The sequence below is a fragment of the Ixodes scapularis genome, unplaced genomic scaffold (genome assembly GCF_016920785.2).
Source record: "Ixodes scapularis isolate PalLabHiFi unplaced genomic scaffold, ASM1692078v2 PGA_scaffold2__306_contigs__length_199485367, whole genome shotgun sequence".
In the NCBI taxonomy this organism is placed as follows: Eukaryota; Metazoa; Arthropoda; class Arachnida; order Ixodida; family Ixodidae; genus Ixodes; species Ixodes scapularis.
Window position 1 is genome coordinate 154418979 of NW_024609857.1, and position 16926 is coordinate 154435904.

A 16926-nucleotide genomic window follows, 5' to 3' on the forward strand; every position below is an offset into this window, starting at 1 on the left:
GGAAACAAAAGATAACAGCAGAGCGTCGCGGGCGTCGATGTCGGCGAAACCGCAGGATCGAGCGCTGGGGCGAGACTGACTCTGCTCGCCTTGCGGAGTCCCTTATGTACGTACCCTCGTCCGTTTCTGGATCATTCGGCGAAGAAATTTCGGTGCGTAGAATATTCGGAACTAGATCAGACGAGAATGTTCTCGAACTTACGAGAGGGCGAAGTTAAAAGAATGAATAAAAGGAAAGTCCGCTGACTGAAATCGAAGCTACACCTACCACGCGAAAGTCAAGCGCGGTAACCACTCGTCCACGCACGCGCTTGCTCGCCGACGCGCGTGGCAATATCATCTGAAGCAGAACGCAAAGGTGGCGGACGGATAAAACACACCCAAAGGTGTCCTTTTTGTCTAATAGTGTCTTTTGGTTTTGTTATTTCTTGGGAATTGTTGGGCACTTGTCTCTTCAGACGGGAAGTCTCCCCAGGTACACCTTCGGTGACGTCATGTCGCTCCAGGAGCTTCATACCCCCATGTCTGGAAACCGCAATTGTGTAAAAGAGAGAAATGTACATCAATGAAAAGGAAAGAGCAACATAAATTAGGAATTCACTCGGAAGTAAAGCGAGTCAGGCAAAGGATGTCAAGCTCGAATGTGCGTGCTTTGTGTAATGTACAAATATTACTTGATACACAAAATAGACCGACATAGACATGAATGACTTAAGGCCAAGCTTATGCAGCGGAGTTTGCATTTCTCAAAGGAGAATATAAGCCGGATACTTCTTTCCAGGTTGATTCTCAGCAGACCATTACCGCCAATGATCTCTTAAAGAAGATACAAAGGTACGCTTTTGGGTTTCAACAACATGGCTTGAAGCCTGGCTCGAGGGTATGCACCCAACTCCGGAACACCATCGATAACATAGCCGCAGGACTGGCGGTTGTATTTGCTGGAGGGACACTTGTTATGGCGAAGACCTCCTACGTTGCAAGTGAGTGTCAATTAGTCACCAGAACGATATGAATGGCGGTCGTAATTGCAAACATAGTCCTAATGCTACCCAAATATGTTTAATGTGTGACGGTATTTTTGTTGTTGTTTTTTTTTTTTTTTTTCAGGGGAAGTAATATACACAATTCGAGACAGCGAATGCGATTACATCCTAACAGACAAGGATACAGCTCCAAATATTCTCAAAATTACCATGCCGTCAACCATTAAGGTAAGCGTGGTCGAAAATCCCAGATATATCATTGCAGTCATACTGATGGGCACGGTAAAGTTGTTCGCATTAACGCGATGCTGTGAACTTCAGTGAATACTGGCGACGAAAGTAACTGTTCACTGGTTTTAGAACCCCTGCAGTCAAGCTTCAACCCTCGCACTACAAATTTCAGTAGTAACCGGGTGACATTAAATCTAACAAGGCTTTGTAATTATTTTTAAAATTGAAGAATCATTGGGGAGCGTGCGCCATCAAAAAGGGCGCGCCGCTCCTCTTTAGCAACCAGAGCCAAAAATAGAGCTCTGTTGGCAACTGCTTGGAAACAGCACAAAAGACAAAGTCCGTATTACTTCACGTAGAGAAGCGCTGCCCGCTCCAATTTGTTTCTAATGCCAGCATGCCTTGGCCGCTACTGCGCCTACTCGCGAAGTGGTTTGTTGATCTCGTTCCGGAGTAGAGGTTTAGCACCTTGACATTCGTAAAAGTATCTATGTCCTCCATTCCTCCGTGAGCATGTGAGCGCACCAGCAATGCGGTTGTCTAATCCTTTTCGCTTCTTAATGTAGTTCTTTGTGCCCCTTTGCGCGGGCTTTTCCGCGTTACTCTCAGGCCGTGCCGGTGATAGCGTTCGCGCTTCTGCGAGCCTTGTGCTACTATCTGATTTTGGCATCGCCAAACGCAGCAAGTGGCTTCTTAGCAGCCTAGTGGGATTAGCATAAGCCATACACCAGGCCATCTACATCAACATCGCCATCACTCCCGGCGCAAGTTCAAAGAAACTGGCAGCCTCCATTAGCATTCAGTGGGCATGGGAACCTACCAGAAATGCATGTCGTCCGATTCTTTTCCCTTCCTTATGCAGGTCGCTTTATTTCCATCATTGTACTGTAAAACGTCTGACAACCCCTGCCCCCTGGTACCTCAAACCCACATGAGCTTTTGGCGTCTTTTAAACAGTGTGTTTGTCTCCCTGTATCGCGCCTGAGTTTAATTTTGTCTGGTGATATCGAGCTAAATCCCGGTTCCCCTAAGAATGGGAAAGAAAAGCAAATAGCCGATACCCTTTTGGTTACTTCAAAACCTTAGTTCCCGTTCAGTTAGATTCGATGAAGGGCAATCCCTGCTTGTTAACATTTAGGGTGCCATCAAAAATAAACAGCAGTCAAGTGAAAATGAGGTAACCACCGTCCACAGCAGACTCACTGTCATAGAACAAAATATATCCAGCGTTGACACCGTTCAGCTGGAATTAAAAGCCATAAGTCAAGCCGTCGGTTCTCTTCCCAAAGAAAACGCCAGTCTGCGCACTAGCCTACCTGAAACAGAAGACCGTTCCCGCAGAGAAAACTTAATCGTATATGAAATCCCCGATTCGCAGTCTTATACGTTGCCGATGTCAGAAGTTAAAGTGTGCAAAATAATAAAAAAAAACAAGCTTGACCTTGACATTTCTTCTGAAAGTGCTGTCCTTGGTTATGTTTTTAGCGGCGACAAGCACCGCCCGCTGATTGTAAAGCTTTTCTCTTTTAAAACGAAAGAAAAAGTGTTCGTTTCTAAACACCAACTTTGAGGTACTAACATTTCCATTTCTGAAGACTTCTCCATCGAAACACGCAATGTCAGAAGAACACTGACTGAGTTTGGTAGGCAAGTAACGAACCTTCTAAACTGCGCTATATTGTCACGAATGACAACTGATGAGGCGATGATAACTGAAGAAACTTAACGTTTAATGGGGCGAACTTGTGCCCAAAAATAAAAAGGAAACAAACGATAACAGAAGAGCGTCGCGGGCGTCAATGTCAGCGAAACCGCAGGATCGAGCGCTGGGGCGAGACTGATTCCGCTTGCCCCGCGGAGTCCCTCATGTACCCTCGTCCGTTTCTGGATCATTCGGCGTAGAAATTTGGGTGCGTAGAATATTCGGAACTAGATCAGACGAGAATGTTCTCAACCTTACGAGAAGGCACCAACTGAAAGAATGAATAAAAGGACAGTACGCTGACTGGAATCGAACCTACACCTACCGCGCAAAAGTCAAGCGTGGTAACCACTCATCCACGCACGCGCTTGCTCGCCGACGCGCGTGGCAATATTGAGTTATATGTAAACAATAAGTGCTATTTCTACTGTCGAAACGGTAACTGCGTTTTTGAACAGCCACCCCAATACAGTCCGAATTTCGCGACGATGAAGTTACATCGTCGTCATCATTAAAACAGAATAATCGCCGTGATAACCTCGCTCATTTTCCCAGTGAAATTCCAGTTTTATTAACTGATATCCGAACCGTTATGATTTGGTGTCGCTAATCGATCTTCATCTAGTGATATTGTGGTACTGACAAAAACTTGGCTTTCTAGTACAGTTCACGACAGCGAAATCTGGAAGTGCGATAAGTGTTTCTACTTGTATCTTTGAAAGAAAACACCAAGAAAAGGGTGCGGGGTTTTATTAGCAGTGAGCGAATATCTTGAATCTTTTCATGCAAATGTTACTACCTCACTCAAATCTGTATATGTGCGACAACAGTGTGCATATAAAAGTGTCTTCCTGTGCGTTTGTTATTGACCGCCGACAGCCCTGCAAGTGTTTTGGGGTATTTACTCGATGTTTTTATGAGATTTGTTCTCGATTTTCACTGACACATCTGTTTCTCTAGGACGATTTTAACCTTTCGGACATCGATTGGTCCGGACCTTTTTCCTCTGCTACTTGCAACTCTTCCCCCTATTCAGACTTCCTTAACTCTTGTTCTGATTCGAGCTTATCTCAGCTTGTAACTGAACCTACCCGAATTACTGATTCAACTTCCAATGTATTATACCTTATTCATACTACTACTTTGGATCTTATTTTTCCTGTTACTTCTTTAGCAGGCATCAGTTATCAGTCGGCGTTAGATTTCTACCTTCTTACAATTGTATGTGGTCCCATAATAGTGTCAAGCATTTTTTTTATTATAGCATGGCTAATTCTGACATAATCAACAACAAATTGGCTGTATGTAGTAAGGAATATTTGCCTAGCTTCTATCAGCGCTGCGGTGATGAAAATTGGAATATGTTTAAAAGCAAAGTGAACTCACTCATTTCCTCCTTCACTCCGCTTAGATTTGTCACTTCAAACTCCGCGTCCCCCTGGTTCGATATCGTCCTCAAAAGATTATCCGATTAAAATAAACGTCTATTTCGATCGGCAAAAAATTATAATCGTGCCAAACATTGTGCCAAACAAACTTTTTTTGTAGTGTTATACCGCCCCCCATCCGGAAATTTCGGAAAGTTTTGCTCCTACCTTGAATCTATACTAACGAACCTCTTGTATAAAAACGAAAATATTGTAATAATGGGAGACATCAACATCGATCTACTTTGTGATACAACTAATCAGCAGCAATTCCACGACCTAATACAGTCCTACGGCTGTGCGAACTTGATAAATATTCCAACAAGAGTGACGTCACGGAGTAGCACCCTTATCGATGTCTGCATTACAAATATAAACCCACTGGACGCCGTTCCTGGGGTGTTCTTGGCGGATATGAGTGACCATTTCCCTTTGTTCTGCTTCCTTTCGCACCTTAAACCCTCCCGCAGTTTACCGCAATCAAGTATTAATTTTTTTCAAAAAATTGATCACCACAGTTTAGAAACTTTTTATAATCTAATATCTGAAGTAAACTGGGAAGACGTGATGTCTTGTCAAAATGTCGAAGAATCTTATGCTGTTTTCTTTGCAGAACTGCAAAAGTGCTATGACGCAGCATTTCCTTTACAGAAATTTAGAGTAGGACGCAAAAAATGCAGAAAACCATGGTTGTCGAATGACTTGGTAAAACGTATAAATAAAAAAAATAGGATCTTTCAAAAATTTCAGAAGACTCGCGATAACAGCATATTTAAAGAATATAAGCAGTGCAGGAATGCACTGAACCGTGACATTAAGAAGGCGAAAGCGCAGTATCATATTAGTAAATTCGACAATCTTCGAAATGATCCAAAACGTACCTGGAGTGCCCTAAAATCTATTATAATGCCAAATTCTAAGTCTGCCACTATAAATGAACTGCGAATGGGGTCCGATGTCTACAGAGGACGTGACATGGCTAATGCAATAAATGAATATTTTATAAACGTTGGTGCCCACAATGGTAAAAATACTACCGGACCTGAGACCTTCGCGCAAACGCACCTGAAGCATACAATTATGCTCTATCCTGTTACTTCCACTGAAGTTGAAGCGATAATAAGGACTTTGAAAAATAAGGGCTCCTGTGGAGATGATAATATAAAAGTTGCACCAATTAAACACGTGTCTTCCTTGATAAGTAAGCCACTAGAACACATAGCAAACCTTATGTTTGAAAGTGGTACTTTCCCAAGTCCGTTAAAAACTGCGAGAGTAACTGTAATACATAAAAGTGGCGACAAAGATAACATCAGTAACTATCGTCCGATTTCTATACTCCCAATTCTATCCAAGGTTTTTGAAAATCTAATAAATAACAGAGTACGAAATTTTCTAACATCTTTCTCGGCACTCTCGCCAGCACAGTACGGGTTTCAAAAAGGCAAATCAACTGAGCATGCAATATTGCACATCAAAGATAAGATTCTAAATAATTTTGAAAACAAGTTGCTTACACTTGGAGTATACTTGGATTTCCGAAAAGCGTTCGATAGCATCAATCATGACGTCTTATTACACAAACTGCCTCACTATGGCATTAGGGGAAAGGCCCTAGATTTAATAAGTAGCTTTCTGCAAAATCGCGAACAATATGTACAAATCAATGGTATTTGTTCCGACCACATGACACTTAAGTATGGGGTTCCGCAGGGTTCCATTTTAGGACCGTTACTTTTTATTATCTACCTTAACGACATAGTCAACATCGCAAACTCTCCAAGTTTAATTATGTACGCAGATGATACCAGTCTCTTTTTTTCTGGCCCTGCTATTGACGTCATTGAACGCGATGCAAATAATTATTTACGAACTTTAAACAGCTGGCTGGAGGCAAATAAAATGCAACTAAACACTAAGAAGACAAAATATATGCTATTCAGGGCAAAAAATAAAAAGATTGCCAGACAACCGCGCTTGAAAATAAATGACTGCACTATAGAACAAATATCTGACTGCAAGTTTTTAGGTGTATGGTTCAATGACCAATTCTCTTGGACTACACAGACCATGAACATCAAGAAAGAGTTATCTAGAGCTATAGGAGCCATTTATAAAACAAGGGATATCTTGCCTACCTGGCTAAAAGTACAACTATATTAATAGTTTGTTTTATCAAAAACTGTATTATTGCTTTCTAGTATGGGGTACCACTTGTAAAACAAACTATAATGGGCTCATTCGTTTACAACAACGCATAATACGAATTGTAGCCAGCGCAAAATACGATAGCAATGCTAATGAATTACTTGGAAAACTTAACATCTTACCGCTCAATAGGCTATACCACTATAAACTTGGACAGCTAGTTCACGCAAAAGGAATAAATAGCTTTGATTTAATTCCCTCAAATCTAACGGACTATAACCTAAGGGCAAAGTCAGCTTACAAACTACCACGAACTAGGACGAATTACGGCAACCAAAAGATCAACTTCCAGATACCCCAACTCTTAAACGCTCTAGGCAACAACGTATTGCTTGCCGGCACCACAGGGGCTTTTAAAAAACAGCTTCGCTCCTTCTTGGTCGAACATGAGATACGTATTGTGTAAATATAAATGTACTAATGGTTTTTACTTTTGCCTGCATATGTTTTTTATTGTTTTAAAGGTGAATTATGGGAAAGGAGTTTTTTTCCTGACCATTTTTTATTTGTCACTGTTTTAGATTGTCCTTTTGACTGACGACCGTAAAATATATGGTACTTTTTAATCGTGGAATGCTTTCCATACACAAGCATTATACTTATTTTTTACACTATGCACTTTGTACTATGTAATTCATGCGTATACTCATTTTTACATAGTATACTTTATAGGCCTTTTTTTTTTGCTGTTTTATTTACATATTGTGTTTCTTCTCTATCACTCTCTTAACAATGTCTAAAGGCGGGCGGTGTTAATTTATTGTGCTGCCTGATGTTGTTTGTACGCATATGTATTTTTTTTTTGCCTTGTATGATGTCTGGGTGTTATCACGATGTTGTGTTACTGTGGGTTTCTGCATGCGCGGATTCTCTTTTTTTTTTGCTTTTTGCTTTTTTTTGTATTTGCCGCTGGATTTTGCCGTCCCCTGCCGGCCGCTGGCACCTCGTCAGGCAACCTGTTTGCCTTTTGTGCCAGCGGACCGTTCAAGTCGAATTTGTATTTGACTTGAAAAAATAAAATGATTGATTGATTGATTGAATCTTATCGTGGTGCACCCGACACCAATAAAACAGCTATCGTGGATATCAAAAAAATGTTTCTTCAGTCATAAATTACATTTAATGTTGCTACAAAGCACGACACATTTCTGTAATATCGTGAGCCGAGCCAAATGATCATTAATATTGTTTACAGATTTTAATGGTGATGTCCTACCGAATAGTCAGTGTGCCAAAGTTTTAAACAATTTTTTTCGTAAGCACATTCACTTGCGAGTTTGATTTGTCTTTTCCTATTTACCATTATCACAGCTTTCTGCCTATGAACCCTTTGGTGTTTAGAGTTGATGGTATAGCTAGGCTAATAAAAAATAAAAAAACCTCTTGTTGCTCTGAGGTAGAAAATATAAAGTCTATGTTTCTGAAAAATCACAAAATGTATAGCGCTAACTTTCTCTCTAAACCTTCTCAATTGTCACTCAACTTCACTACACTTCCTAAAAATTAGAAAAGAGATAGGATGGTTGCGCTCCGTAAATCCGGTAACAATCAAATCCATATTAACTGCCGTCCAATCTCACTATTCAGTGCACCCTGTAAAATTATAGAGCATATCGTTTATTCGCACTTTGTTAATTTCCTAGACGCTAACTCATTTTTTACCCCCTTTCAGCATGGTTTTTGTAAATTTCTTTCCTGTGAGACCCAACTTCTGTCTTTCACTAACGATCTATTTTCTATTCTCGATCGAGGATCCCAGGTCGATTGCGTGTTTCATCATTTCAAGAGATTCGATAAGGTTTCTCATAGCCTTTTACTTCTCAAACTTAATAAACTTAACCTTGACTCCTTTCTGTGTGTTTTGTTTTTTGTTTTTTTCTGGATTAATCGTTTTCTTACAAATCGGACTCAGTTTGTCTCAACTAATCAATCTATTTATCACCTCGGTGCAGGAACATCCGGTGCCCCACAAGGGTTCGTTTTAGGACTTTTTGCTTCTAATTTATATAAACGACTTGCTCGATATATTTCATATTCTACTAGGCTGTTTGACTTTTACTGTGTAATCTATCGCGAAATTAGTTATGAATCTGATGCTCTCCTACTTCAGGCAGATTTAGATGAAGCTTTTGAGTGGTGTAACAGATGGTGTATGACTCTTAACATAATTATATGTAAAGCTACCCGTACAACTCGACGTAACTCCTCACCACTGACATACTACGTTGATACCTCTCCCTTGCAACTCTCAAACTCCTACAAATATATTGGTCTTCATATTACTCTAAAATGTCATGGAATGTTCACATTAATCACATCTCAGCTAACGCCAACTCTACGCTTGGTTAATTAAAATGAAAATTTAGATTAGCCACCGTATCAATAAATTTAACATTATTTAAAACACTGGTACGTTAAAAATTATAATACGCTGCAGCAATCTGGGGTCCCGTTCACTCGACACTCGAATGTAACATAAATGCCATCCGAAATCGCAGCGCACGTTTTAACTTTCGTAATTATGTCCCTACCGCAAGTGTCTTGGCTATGCAAACTAACTTTTCTCTGCCTCTTGAGTCTTCGTGTCGCAACATTTCTCGTCTCTGTCTTTTCCACAGAATGTATTACTCTAATGGCGCGTTCACACTGGAAGCGGATCCGCGTTCGCGAAGCGGATCCGCGCGTTCTCAACCGCAAAGCGGCTAGGATCGAGCGGTTTGAGCGCGTTTTTGCCAACCGCTTCGGGACCGATTTCTCCCAACCACTTTCACGAACCGCAAAGCGGCAACCAATCACAACGCGACGCTGACGTGACGTCAGTGACTTTCAAAACAAGATGGAACCTGTCGCTGGTGAGTCATCCAAGGCGCTGTAATCCTAGCGCTGTAGTCTTAGCTTTCGACAAATCAACGGAGAAACTTGATGCTCACGTCCGTCACTTGAATCCGCCGCGAAAAGAATTGACTCGTAATTTTAACGGGCTTCGCACCAGTGATTTGGTTCGGGTAAGAGTTTGTTTATTATTCCGGGTGCCACAGCCCAAGCTCGCTGTCTTGTTAATCTCTGCCTGTAGAACATCGGAACCCGCCCCTGATCGACCAAAATGTCAGCTTTTCTACCCAATAAGTTTGTCGCGTGAACTATTGAAAGCTTTCGACACCGTGCATGATCACCACGAAGGCCGATAGAGACGTCGTGAGCTTGATTGCGTAGCTAACGCATTACCGCGGAGGGAGCAGGGTACCTGCGCTAGCTCGACCTGTAACGTTTACTACTAATCAAATAAATAAAGGGAACCTACTCAAGGAATAAAGTGTACGTACCAGACAGTGCATAGGTAATCCATACGGCGTTTATTTGAGCTTAATGTCAAACAAACAGTAGACTTGATCGGCGAGCGAGTGACGAGAGGAGAGTCCGCCACCAACGAAGCCACGACCGGCTAGCACCGAACACATTCCCCCGCACCACGGTCCACCCCACCACTCACAACTTCGAAAATGATAAGAGCGAACAACAACGAGGGGGAAAACTGGCCCTCTATCTCGAAAACAAGGTCAGCTATTCATGCGCGAAGGGTCCACTTCGAAGAAAAGGTCATGGGCATCCTGTTCTGAGTCAGCAAGGCGCGCCTAGCTGGGCTTTGCTTGTGGGCGAAGTCGAGGGAATCACAGGCGAGTTTGGCGGGTCCATGCTTCTTTTTTCGCTGCCTGAACTTGTGATGCGTGCGAACATTCCGGAGAAAAATATTCCGAGTGCCAAAATAGCAAAACTTTGGCTTTGGATCTTGAATTAAAGTGGATTTTGGACTGTAAAACAGGGTTGCCAAACACAAGTCTCAAAAGATCACGCGTGATCGCCGAGAAACCGCCAACCGCCTCTCGGTGTGTCTGAACGGGGTCGCTCGCGAACCGCATCCGCGACCGTTTCGCGAACGCGGATCCGCTTCCAGTGTGCATGCGCCATAACTCTCCTCTAAAATAAAAATTTCTTCCTCTCCCGCATTCTTCTGCTTGCCTTGACAATCAAAGCAAAGTAGGATTTCATTAATGTTGTACCAACGCCTACTTCAACTCCTTCAAACCATTTATTTACAAGGTAAAATATTTACATTCTTCATTTATTTTACAACGTAAAATAAATGAAAAATTAACAAGCGTCTTAACGTGGTTCACCTAGCATAAAAACAAAGCACACTCTATTTCACGCTAGGAGAAAGCATACAAATTCTGAAGAACTAGCTATATACTTAGGTAACGTGCAGTTGCTGCATGTTTCCTGTTACAAATATTTAGGTGTCTGGTTTGAAACCGATAGGCATTGGAAGAATCAAATTAAAAACATAAGCACAAAACTTGCACACGGTTGCTACACACTACTAAAGGCTCGGGAGTTTTTTAATTCGTCTATACTGCGCGTTCCATACTTTGCATTTGCACATAGTCACTTGAATTACTGAATAGAGTCTTGGGGGAACATATACCACGTATTTAGAGCCACTCAGTCGATTACAGAAAAGGGCTCTGAGACTCGTTAGTTATTTTAGATATACTGAACCAAGTGGTCCTCTATTTCAATCAGTTGGTGTGCTGCCACTAGACCTCCTATACAACTTAAAAATAGCTGAAACAGTCTTTAAAATAATAAAAACTAACAACCCACTCCCATTACATCTATTTAAATTACCATTACGCAATACGAGGGCTGCAACAAATAATCTGTTTAATTTGCCACCTTGTAGAAATGTCTATGGAGAAAGGTATATTGAATTTAACGGTGCCCTAATGTGGAATTATATCCCTACTGACATCAAATGTAAACCCAATTGGCATCCTTAAATAAGTATTTAATTAATTTGCAAGCCAATGAATAAGTTCAATATCATCTCCTGTCTATTTTTTTTAATTAGTGTGTATATTGTTTTGTGTATACTTTGATATGTGCGCACATTTGTTTTGTTTGCCTGCCGCATTGTAAAGCTTATTTCTAATGTTGGACCCACGACTAGCCTCCACGGCTATGGGTCCCAGCAACGATTGTGTATTTAAAAATAACAAAGAAAAAATAAAGAAAAGAAAACCCAGACCGTCTTCCGAGTGGAACAACCTTCCCGCATCCTAAGTCTCCATATCATCACCTGATTAGTTCAAAACTGCAATAACCAATCATTTTAGTTAATAATAACGTTGAGCGCTCACGTTTATATAATTCGTATTTGATTTTGTTCTTACTGAAGCTTTTACTGTATCTTGCCCCTCGCATCCGTAATGCCCTGGTGGCCCTGAGGGTACTGAAATAAATAAATAAATATGTTCTCAGATCATTTGACCCGCCAAATTTGCTCCGAGCTCAGGTTCGATCGCGTACCCTGCAGTTGTAAGCGTAAACGAAGGCAACACACTACCATGTTTATGTATTCATCTGGGCTGTAATACGCTTTTAGAAAGCACTTTGGCTCTTGACTGCGCAAAAGTAACTGCAAAACGAAATTCACCAGGGTCAGCAATATATCAAAAACGAATGAGGATCTTCTTTTTTTTTTTTTTATTCAAGGAGACGCACTGGAAATAAAATGATCACGGCTGTTTTCGGCAGCGCATGGAGAGGATCGGTGCTCTCTGTGCGCAAGTCATTACCCCCTCCCAATAGCCCTAGGCGCTCAATAAGGCAATGCAGAGAGAGAATGTTAAAGTAACGTATCAAAATTCGATCAATTTATATATGTTTTTTATTAGAGAATGCGCGAAGTTGTTATGTTATTTTTAGCTCGCTTCTTTCTGAATTCTATAGCGTTTTTACCTTAATAATTCGCAGATGTGTACAGCGCGGTGGTTTACGCATGACGTAAATCCGCTTAGTATCATTACTCCAGCTGAACAGGAATTGAGAGATTCTTGTTTACAACTTAAAACAATAGAAACTAAATAAAAAAAAGATAGTCATTGTTTTCGAGCTTCCTTTGGCTACTCACGTGCGCTCTGCGCGTCGTGGCGTCATTTCAGCTGAATATCCAAATAAGCGCTACACGCGTACCTATAGACTATTTTTTTAAACTGCCGTTAATTAAAAGAGAGCTGTAAATATTGTCACGGATAAAGGCAACAAAACGATGAATAACCAACTGAAAATAAAGTTCTGATCGGGAGTTGGCTAGGTAGAGACTGACTAGGCAAGTTCATTCTGGCCTTCTTTTCTCCTAAACTCGTGTAACGAATAAACACAAAACTACTAGATGCGCGGACAAGCGTTTATTCCCGTTCATGCACGCATCATTATATTCGTCCTTGTTATTTCCATGCAACTCAAAAATTCTTGCACTTGAAAAGTTCCTGAGTCTTTTGCGAGTGGTGACAGACATCGTTGAGTTTCTTTTTTTTTTATCAATTTCAATGTTTAATTTTATTTTCTGTGTGCTGTAAAAACATTGACTTGTGTGAGTCATGATACAATGTTTCAAGATTCATTATAGACGAACAGACAAATTTAGGAACCGGAGTGCAACAGAAATTATAAAACATATTTCGCCATAAAAAAATATTCATTAATTTGACACCTACTGGTGTGTCTGAAGGGATTTGTATAACATTGGTTCATGATGGTACAGCCGGCACTCACAAACCCAACCGGCAACCGAGTTAACTGGGGGGGGGGTTCTGCTTGTGTTTATACAGCCTAGAACTTGGTCTGCCTCAGCGGGTGACGGGTCTCCCAGCTGTAGATGAACAATTTAGCCAGTGCAGTACAACCGCTCGCCTGGAGTCTTTAACGTGCATCACGAGGTAGTGATCACGACCGCACGAACCGCACGCCGGTACGATTCTTATCCAGATCGAAACGGGCAGGGGTGTGGCCTGAGCCCTGGATTGTGGGTCCTGCAGTGCGAGCTTTCACTCCACGAGCTCCTAGCTGGTGTGCGCTAGCCCGATTGGCTACCGAACCCCCCTTCGCAGGAGCTGTTTTGTGTTGGAAGAGTTCCCGGATTCATTGACGTCCTCGAGTTCCAAGACTACTCGGAGGCTGGTCTGAAACCCCACGTGCCTGATGACACCACAGAGGAGGTCGTCGTGATGCTGTACACGTCCGGAACCACGGGCCTCCCGAAAGCCGTGCAAATCTCCCACAAAGCTTACGTCTCCTCCTACCGTGCTTTAATGTACGTTGTTTGTTAAACAAAAGTTTTTACTGTCAGAGCTGTTACGGGCGCTTGCCACCGGTGTTGGGGCGGCGTGAGCGTAACCGAATATAGTTTCCACAATAAATTTAGCGGAAATATTCACGCCATGTGACTTATTAACCAATTCAGCTTTCCCGCTAAATTTAGCGGAAAAAATATACGTTACGTGACCTATGCACCGATTCAGTTTTCCCTCTAAGTTTGGCGGGAAAATTGATGTCATTTGAACTGATGTCACGGGTCTTACAGACATGATAAGACTCCCCGATAAATTTAGCGACACATTTGACGTGACGGAATATATAGGTCAATTCAATTTCCTATTTAAATTTAGCGGAAAAATTTACGTCACGTCACCTATCCAGCTATTCAGTTTTCTCCGCTATATTTCGCGAGAGAATTGATTTCACGTGACCTGGCGCAACGGGACCTGCAGAAAAATTATTGTTTACCGCTAAATTTAGTAGTTAACATTACGTGTGTTAACATTACAGGACAGACAAATTCAAGTTACCCGATACATTTAGTGGAAAACTTTACGTCATGTATCATATCCACCAATTCAGTTTCTCGCTAAATCTTCCGGAAACATTTCGCGATGATGTGACGATCGTGATCGTCATATCATCAAATAAGGAGAACAGCTAAAGCTGTCTAAACACATCACGCCCCATGGTCGTCAAAATATTTATTTTATCAAATTAAAAATTAGTAAATACTATGTGCTGTCGCAATGACATTTGAAATTGAAAATCAGTGGATGGGGCCCACCAGGGTTCCTGAGATGCTTTGACGTACCCATTAAAAATATTTGAGGGTCTTTGTATGTCGTCAAAGTTTTCTAAGGGGGCTGACGTATCATTTAAGAATTCGTAAAGCGTGTAAGAGACCTGTCATAGATTTTTAAAGCTTCCCGTGTCTGTCCCAACCCAAACCACAGCACCAATCAAAATTGTTAAACGTTATGCTTATAAGTATTCCCATTCGAGGAGCACGACGTCGTGCGTGTTGCATCTCTCATTCCAATAACGTTGATCTTGTACGTTTCGTGAGTGCTTCACAGTCATTTGGCCGTCAAAAGTGTTGAAGGGTTCAGGGGGTCTGAAAGGTTGAATGTTCTGACGGTCTGAAGGGGATTGTACCGCCCAGTGATTCAATGCTCGGAAGGGGTTTGAAGTGTTGATAGCGTCCCTTAACACATCATGGTTGAAGTTTTATTTTAATAGGTTTTAAAGGGCACATACAATGTTTCCCTGCAATCGTTCATTAAACTGTAGAGTAAATAAGGATGCGCGCAGCCTTATACAATTCAAACTTCCGAACTCACCACTTGCCTATCACTTCACTCATATATCAATACATATTTGGATTAGTAGTACGAATGTTATTACAAATCTGACAAATGTTATTACATTTATGAAAATATCAACGTCTGACCTACAAAAGGTAGGTCAGACGCTGATATTTTCAAATAGAGTTTTTAGTAGTTCACTTAAAGACTGGCATGTAAACTGAAGTCGGCTAAACGGGACACTGCGGCTTAAGGTGCCTCCGTCTTGTGATAACCTGAAACGTCAAATTGGGTCATTCTCATGAAAGACAGGACCGTTGATTGAGGATAGGATGAAGCCATGAAACGAACCGAGACGAATCGGCCCTATATTAACGGAAGGAGGATAGATATTCAGGCATGCAAATACCAAGGCTGCGCGAGTGAAGCGTGTATTCATTTTTTATCAAAAGATCGCCTGCATTTAGATCCAGTACCCAGGATCAGCGTCTGGAATCAGGACCCAGTCGCTGATCGATTTTTGATGCTGGCTGATGCGTGTCGCAACTTAGAACAGTCAGGCATAACATTTTTGTTCCTTTTGCTATTGCATTCTTTAACATATTTTAATAAGCCTTTTTTTTGAGGAATCGGCACTGTCTCTGACTTCTATTTGACAGTGTAATGGAAATGTAATTGTTTGCATTAAATGAACAGGAATTGTTTAAGCTGCATACCACTTTTGAAATATTGGTTGACTCTCATTGGACCATGTTACAGGGCTTCAGGCATGTTTGCTGAAGATGACATTATGCTTGCTTGGAATCCCTTCACTCACGCCTCTGGGTTCGTTGTCGACACCATCTGCGTGTGCCTGGGAGTAACGGTGATAATTACGGAGCATTCCCTATCGTGCAAAGATTTCTTGGAGACTCTCTCTACACATCAAGTAAGAAAACCTAGGTCAAACACATTTGACACTGCTGGGAAGGGAGAGAAACACTGGAAAATCAAGGGCACTCACAGTGGTACTGCCCTTGAAGATGGAAGCAAAAAAGTTAGCAAAAATTAATGCAATCACGTAAACTAGCGAATTCTGCCAGAGTTAGCTCTTATTCCCTCTCCCTCTAACCCCCCCCCCCCCCCTCCGACAAAAAATAAATGGTGACATACATGGTCTTGCCCGCGAAACTTGATTTCCAAGGCTCTTCCAGTGACGCACTTCTAGCCATACCAAAGTTCACATCAATAACGCATAGAAAATTTTCTCTTTCAAAAGTAAGACATATTCTTGTAAACTTTCATTAGAACATCTATTTTACATTAAATTTTCTCTACTCCTATCTTCATTTTTCTTTCAAATTTTACTGAAACATCTTGCTGGAGCAAACGTTTGGTCCTGGTTTACGTCAGAGCGACGTATCTGCGCTAGTTCATTCTAAAATGTCCGGCGCCATTCATATTCAAGAAAACAAACACACATACAAATAGGCGGCATCCCTACAAGATAAATGGAAAGTTAAACAACCGTCTTATTCCACAGATATCCGTGCTTTTTGCAACTTCTGAAAGGCTACGGGAGATTGTCAACGAAGCGAGAACGAACAACCATCCAGCAGTGGGTCTAAAGAAGATCATAGTCGGAGGGACGATGATCACAGAATCTTTAGGAAGAGAGCTATGCGAGTTCTTTGGCGTGAGCTCGTTTGTAAACTTCTACGGCTTGACTGAAACATTTCCTTTTATAAGCTGCACTCCTCCCGGAAACATCTGCATGGACAACGTCGGCGTTCCTTGCGCTGGCACCAAAGTCAAGGTATGTCTGATAAAAAAAACAATCTCGAACTCCTATACCCTAAGCATCTTTTGATAACACCATTTGTTTGTCTTTCTTAAACAATGAGCCAGGCCAACAGCTTTTAGTAGTA

General features: G+C 41.5%; 1 protein-coding gene across 1 annotated transcript in view; it reads left to right on the forward strand.

Moving 5' to 3' along the window:
- The first annotated feature begins 628 nt into the window (after positions 1-628).
- The window catches only part of LOC8033263 (4-coumarate--CoA ligase 1-like), a 32893-nt gene continuing 16595 nt past the window's right edge, over positions 629-16926 (forward strand). The window contains exons 1-6 of the mRNA XM_042291594.1: positions 629-643; positions 782-983; positions 1111-1214; positions 13505-13707; positions 15779-15947; positions 16542-16814. Coding sequence (XP_042147528.1) covers positions 629-643; positions 782-983; positions 1111-1214; positions 13505-13707; positions 15779-15947; positions 16542-16814 — 966 coding nt within the window. The remainder of the gene's footprint in view (positions 644-781; positions 984-1110; positions 1215-13504; positions 13708-15778; positions 15948-16541; positions 16815-16926) is intronic.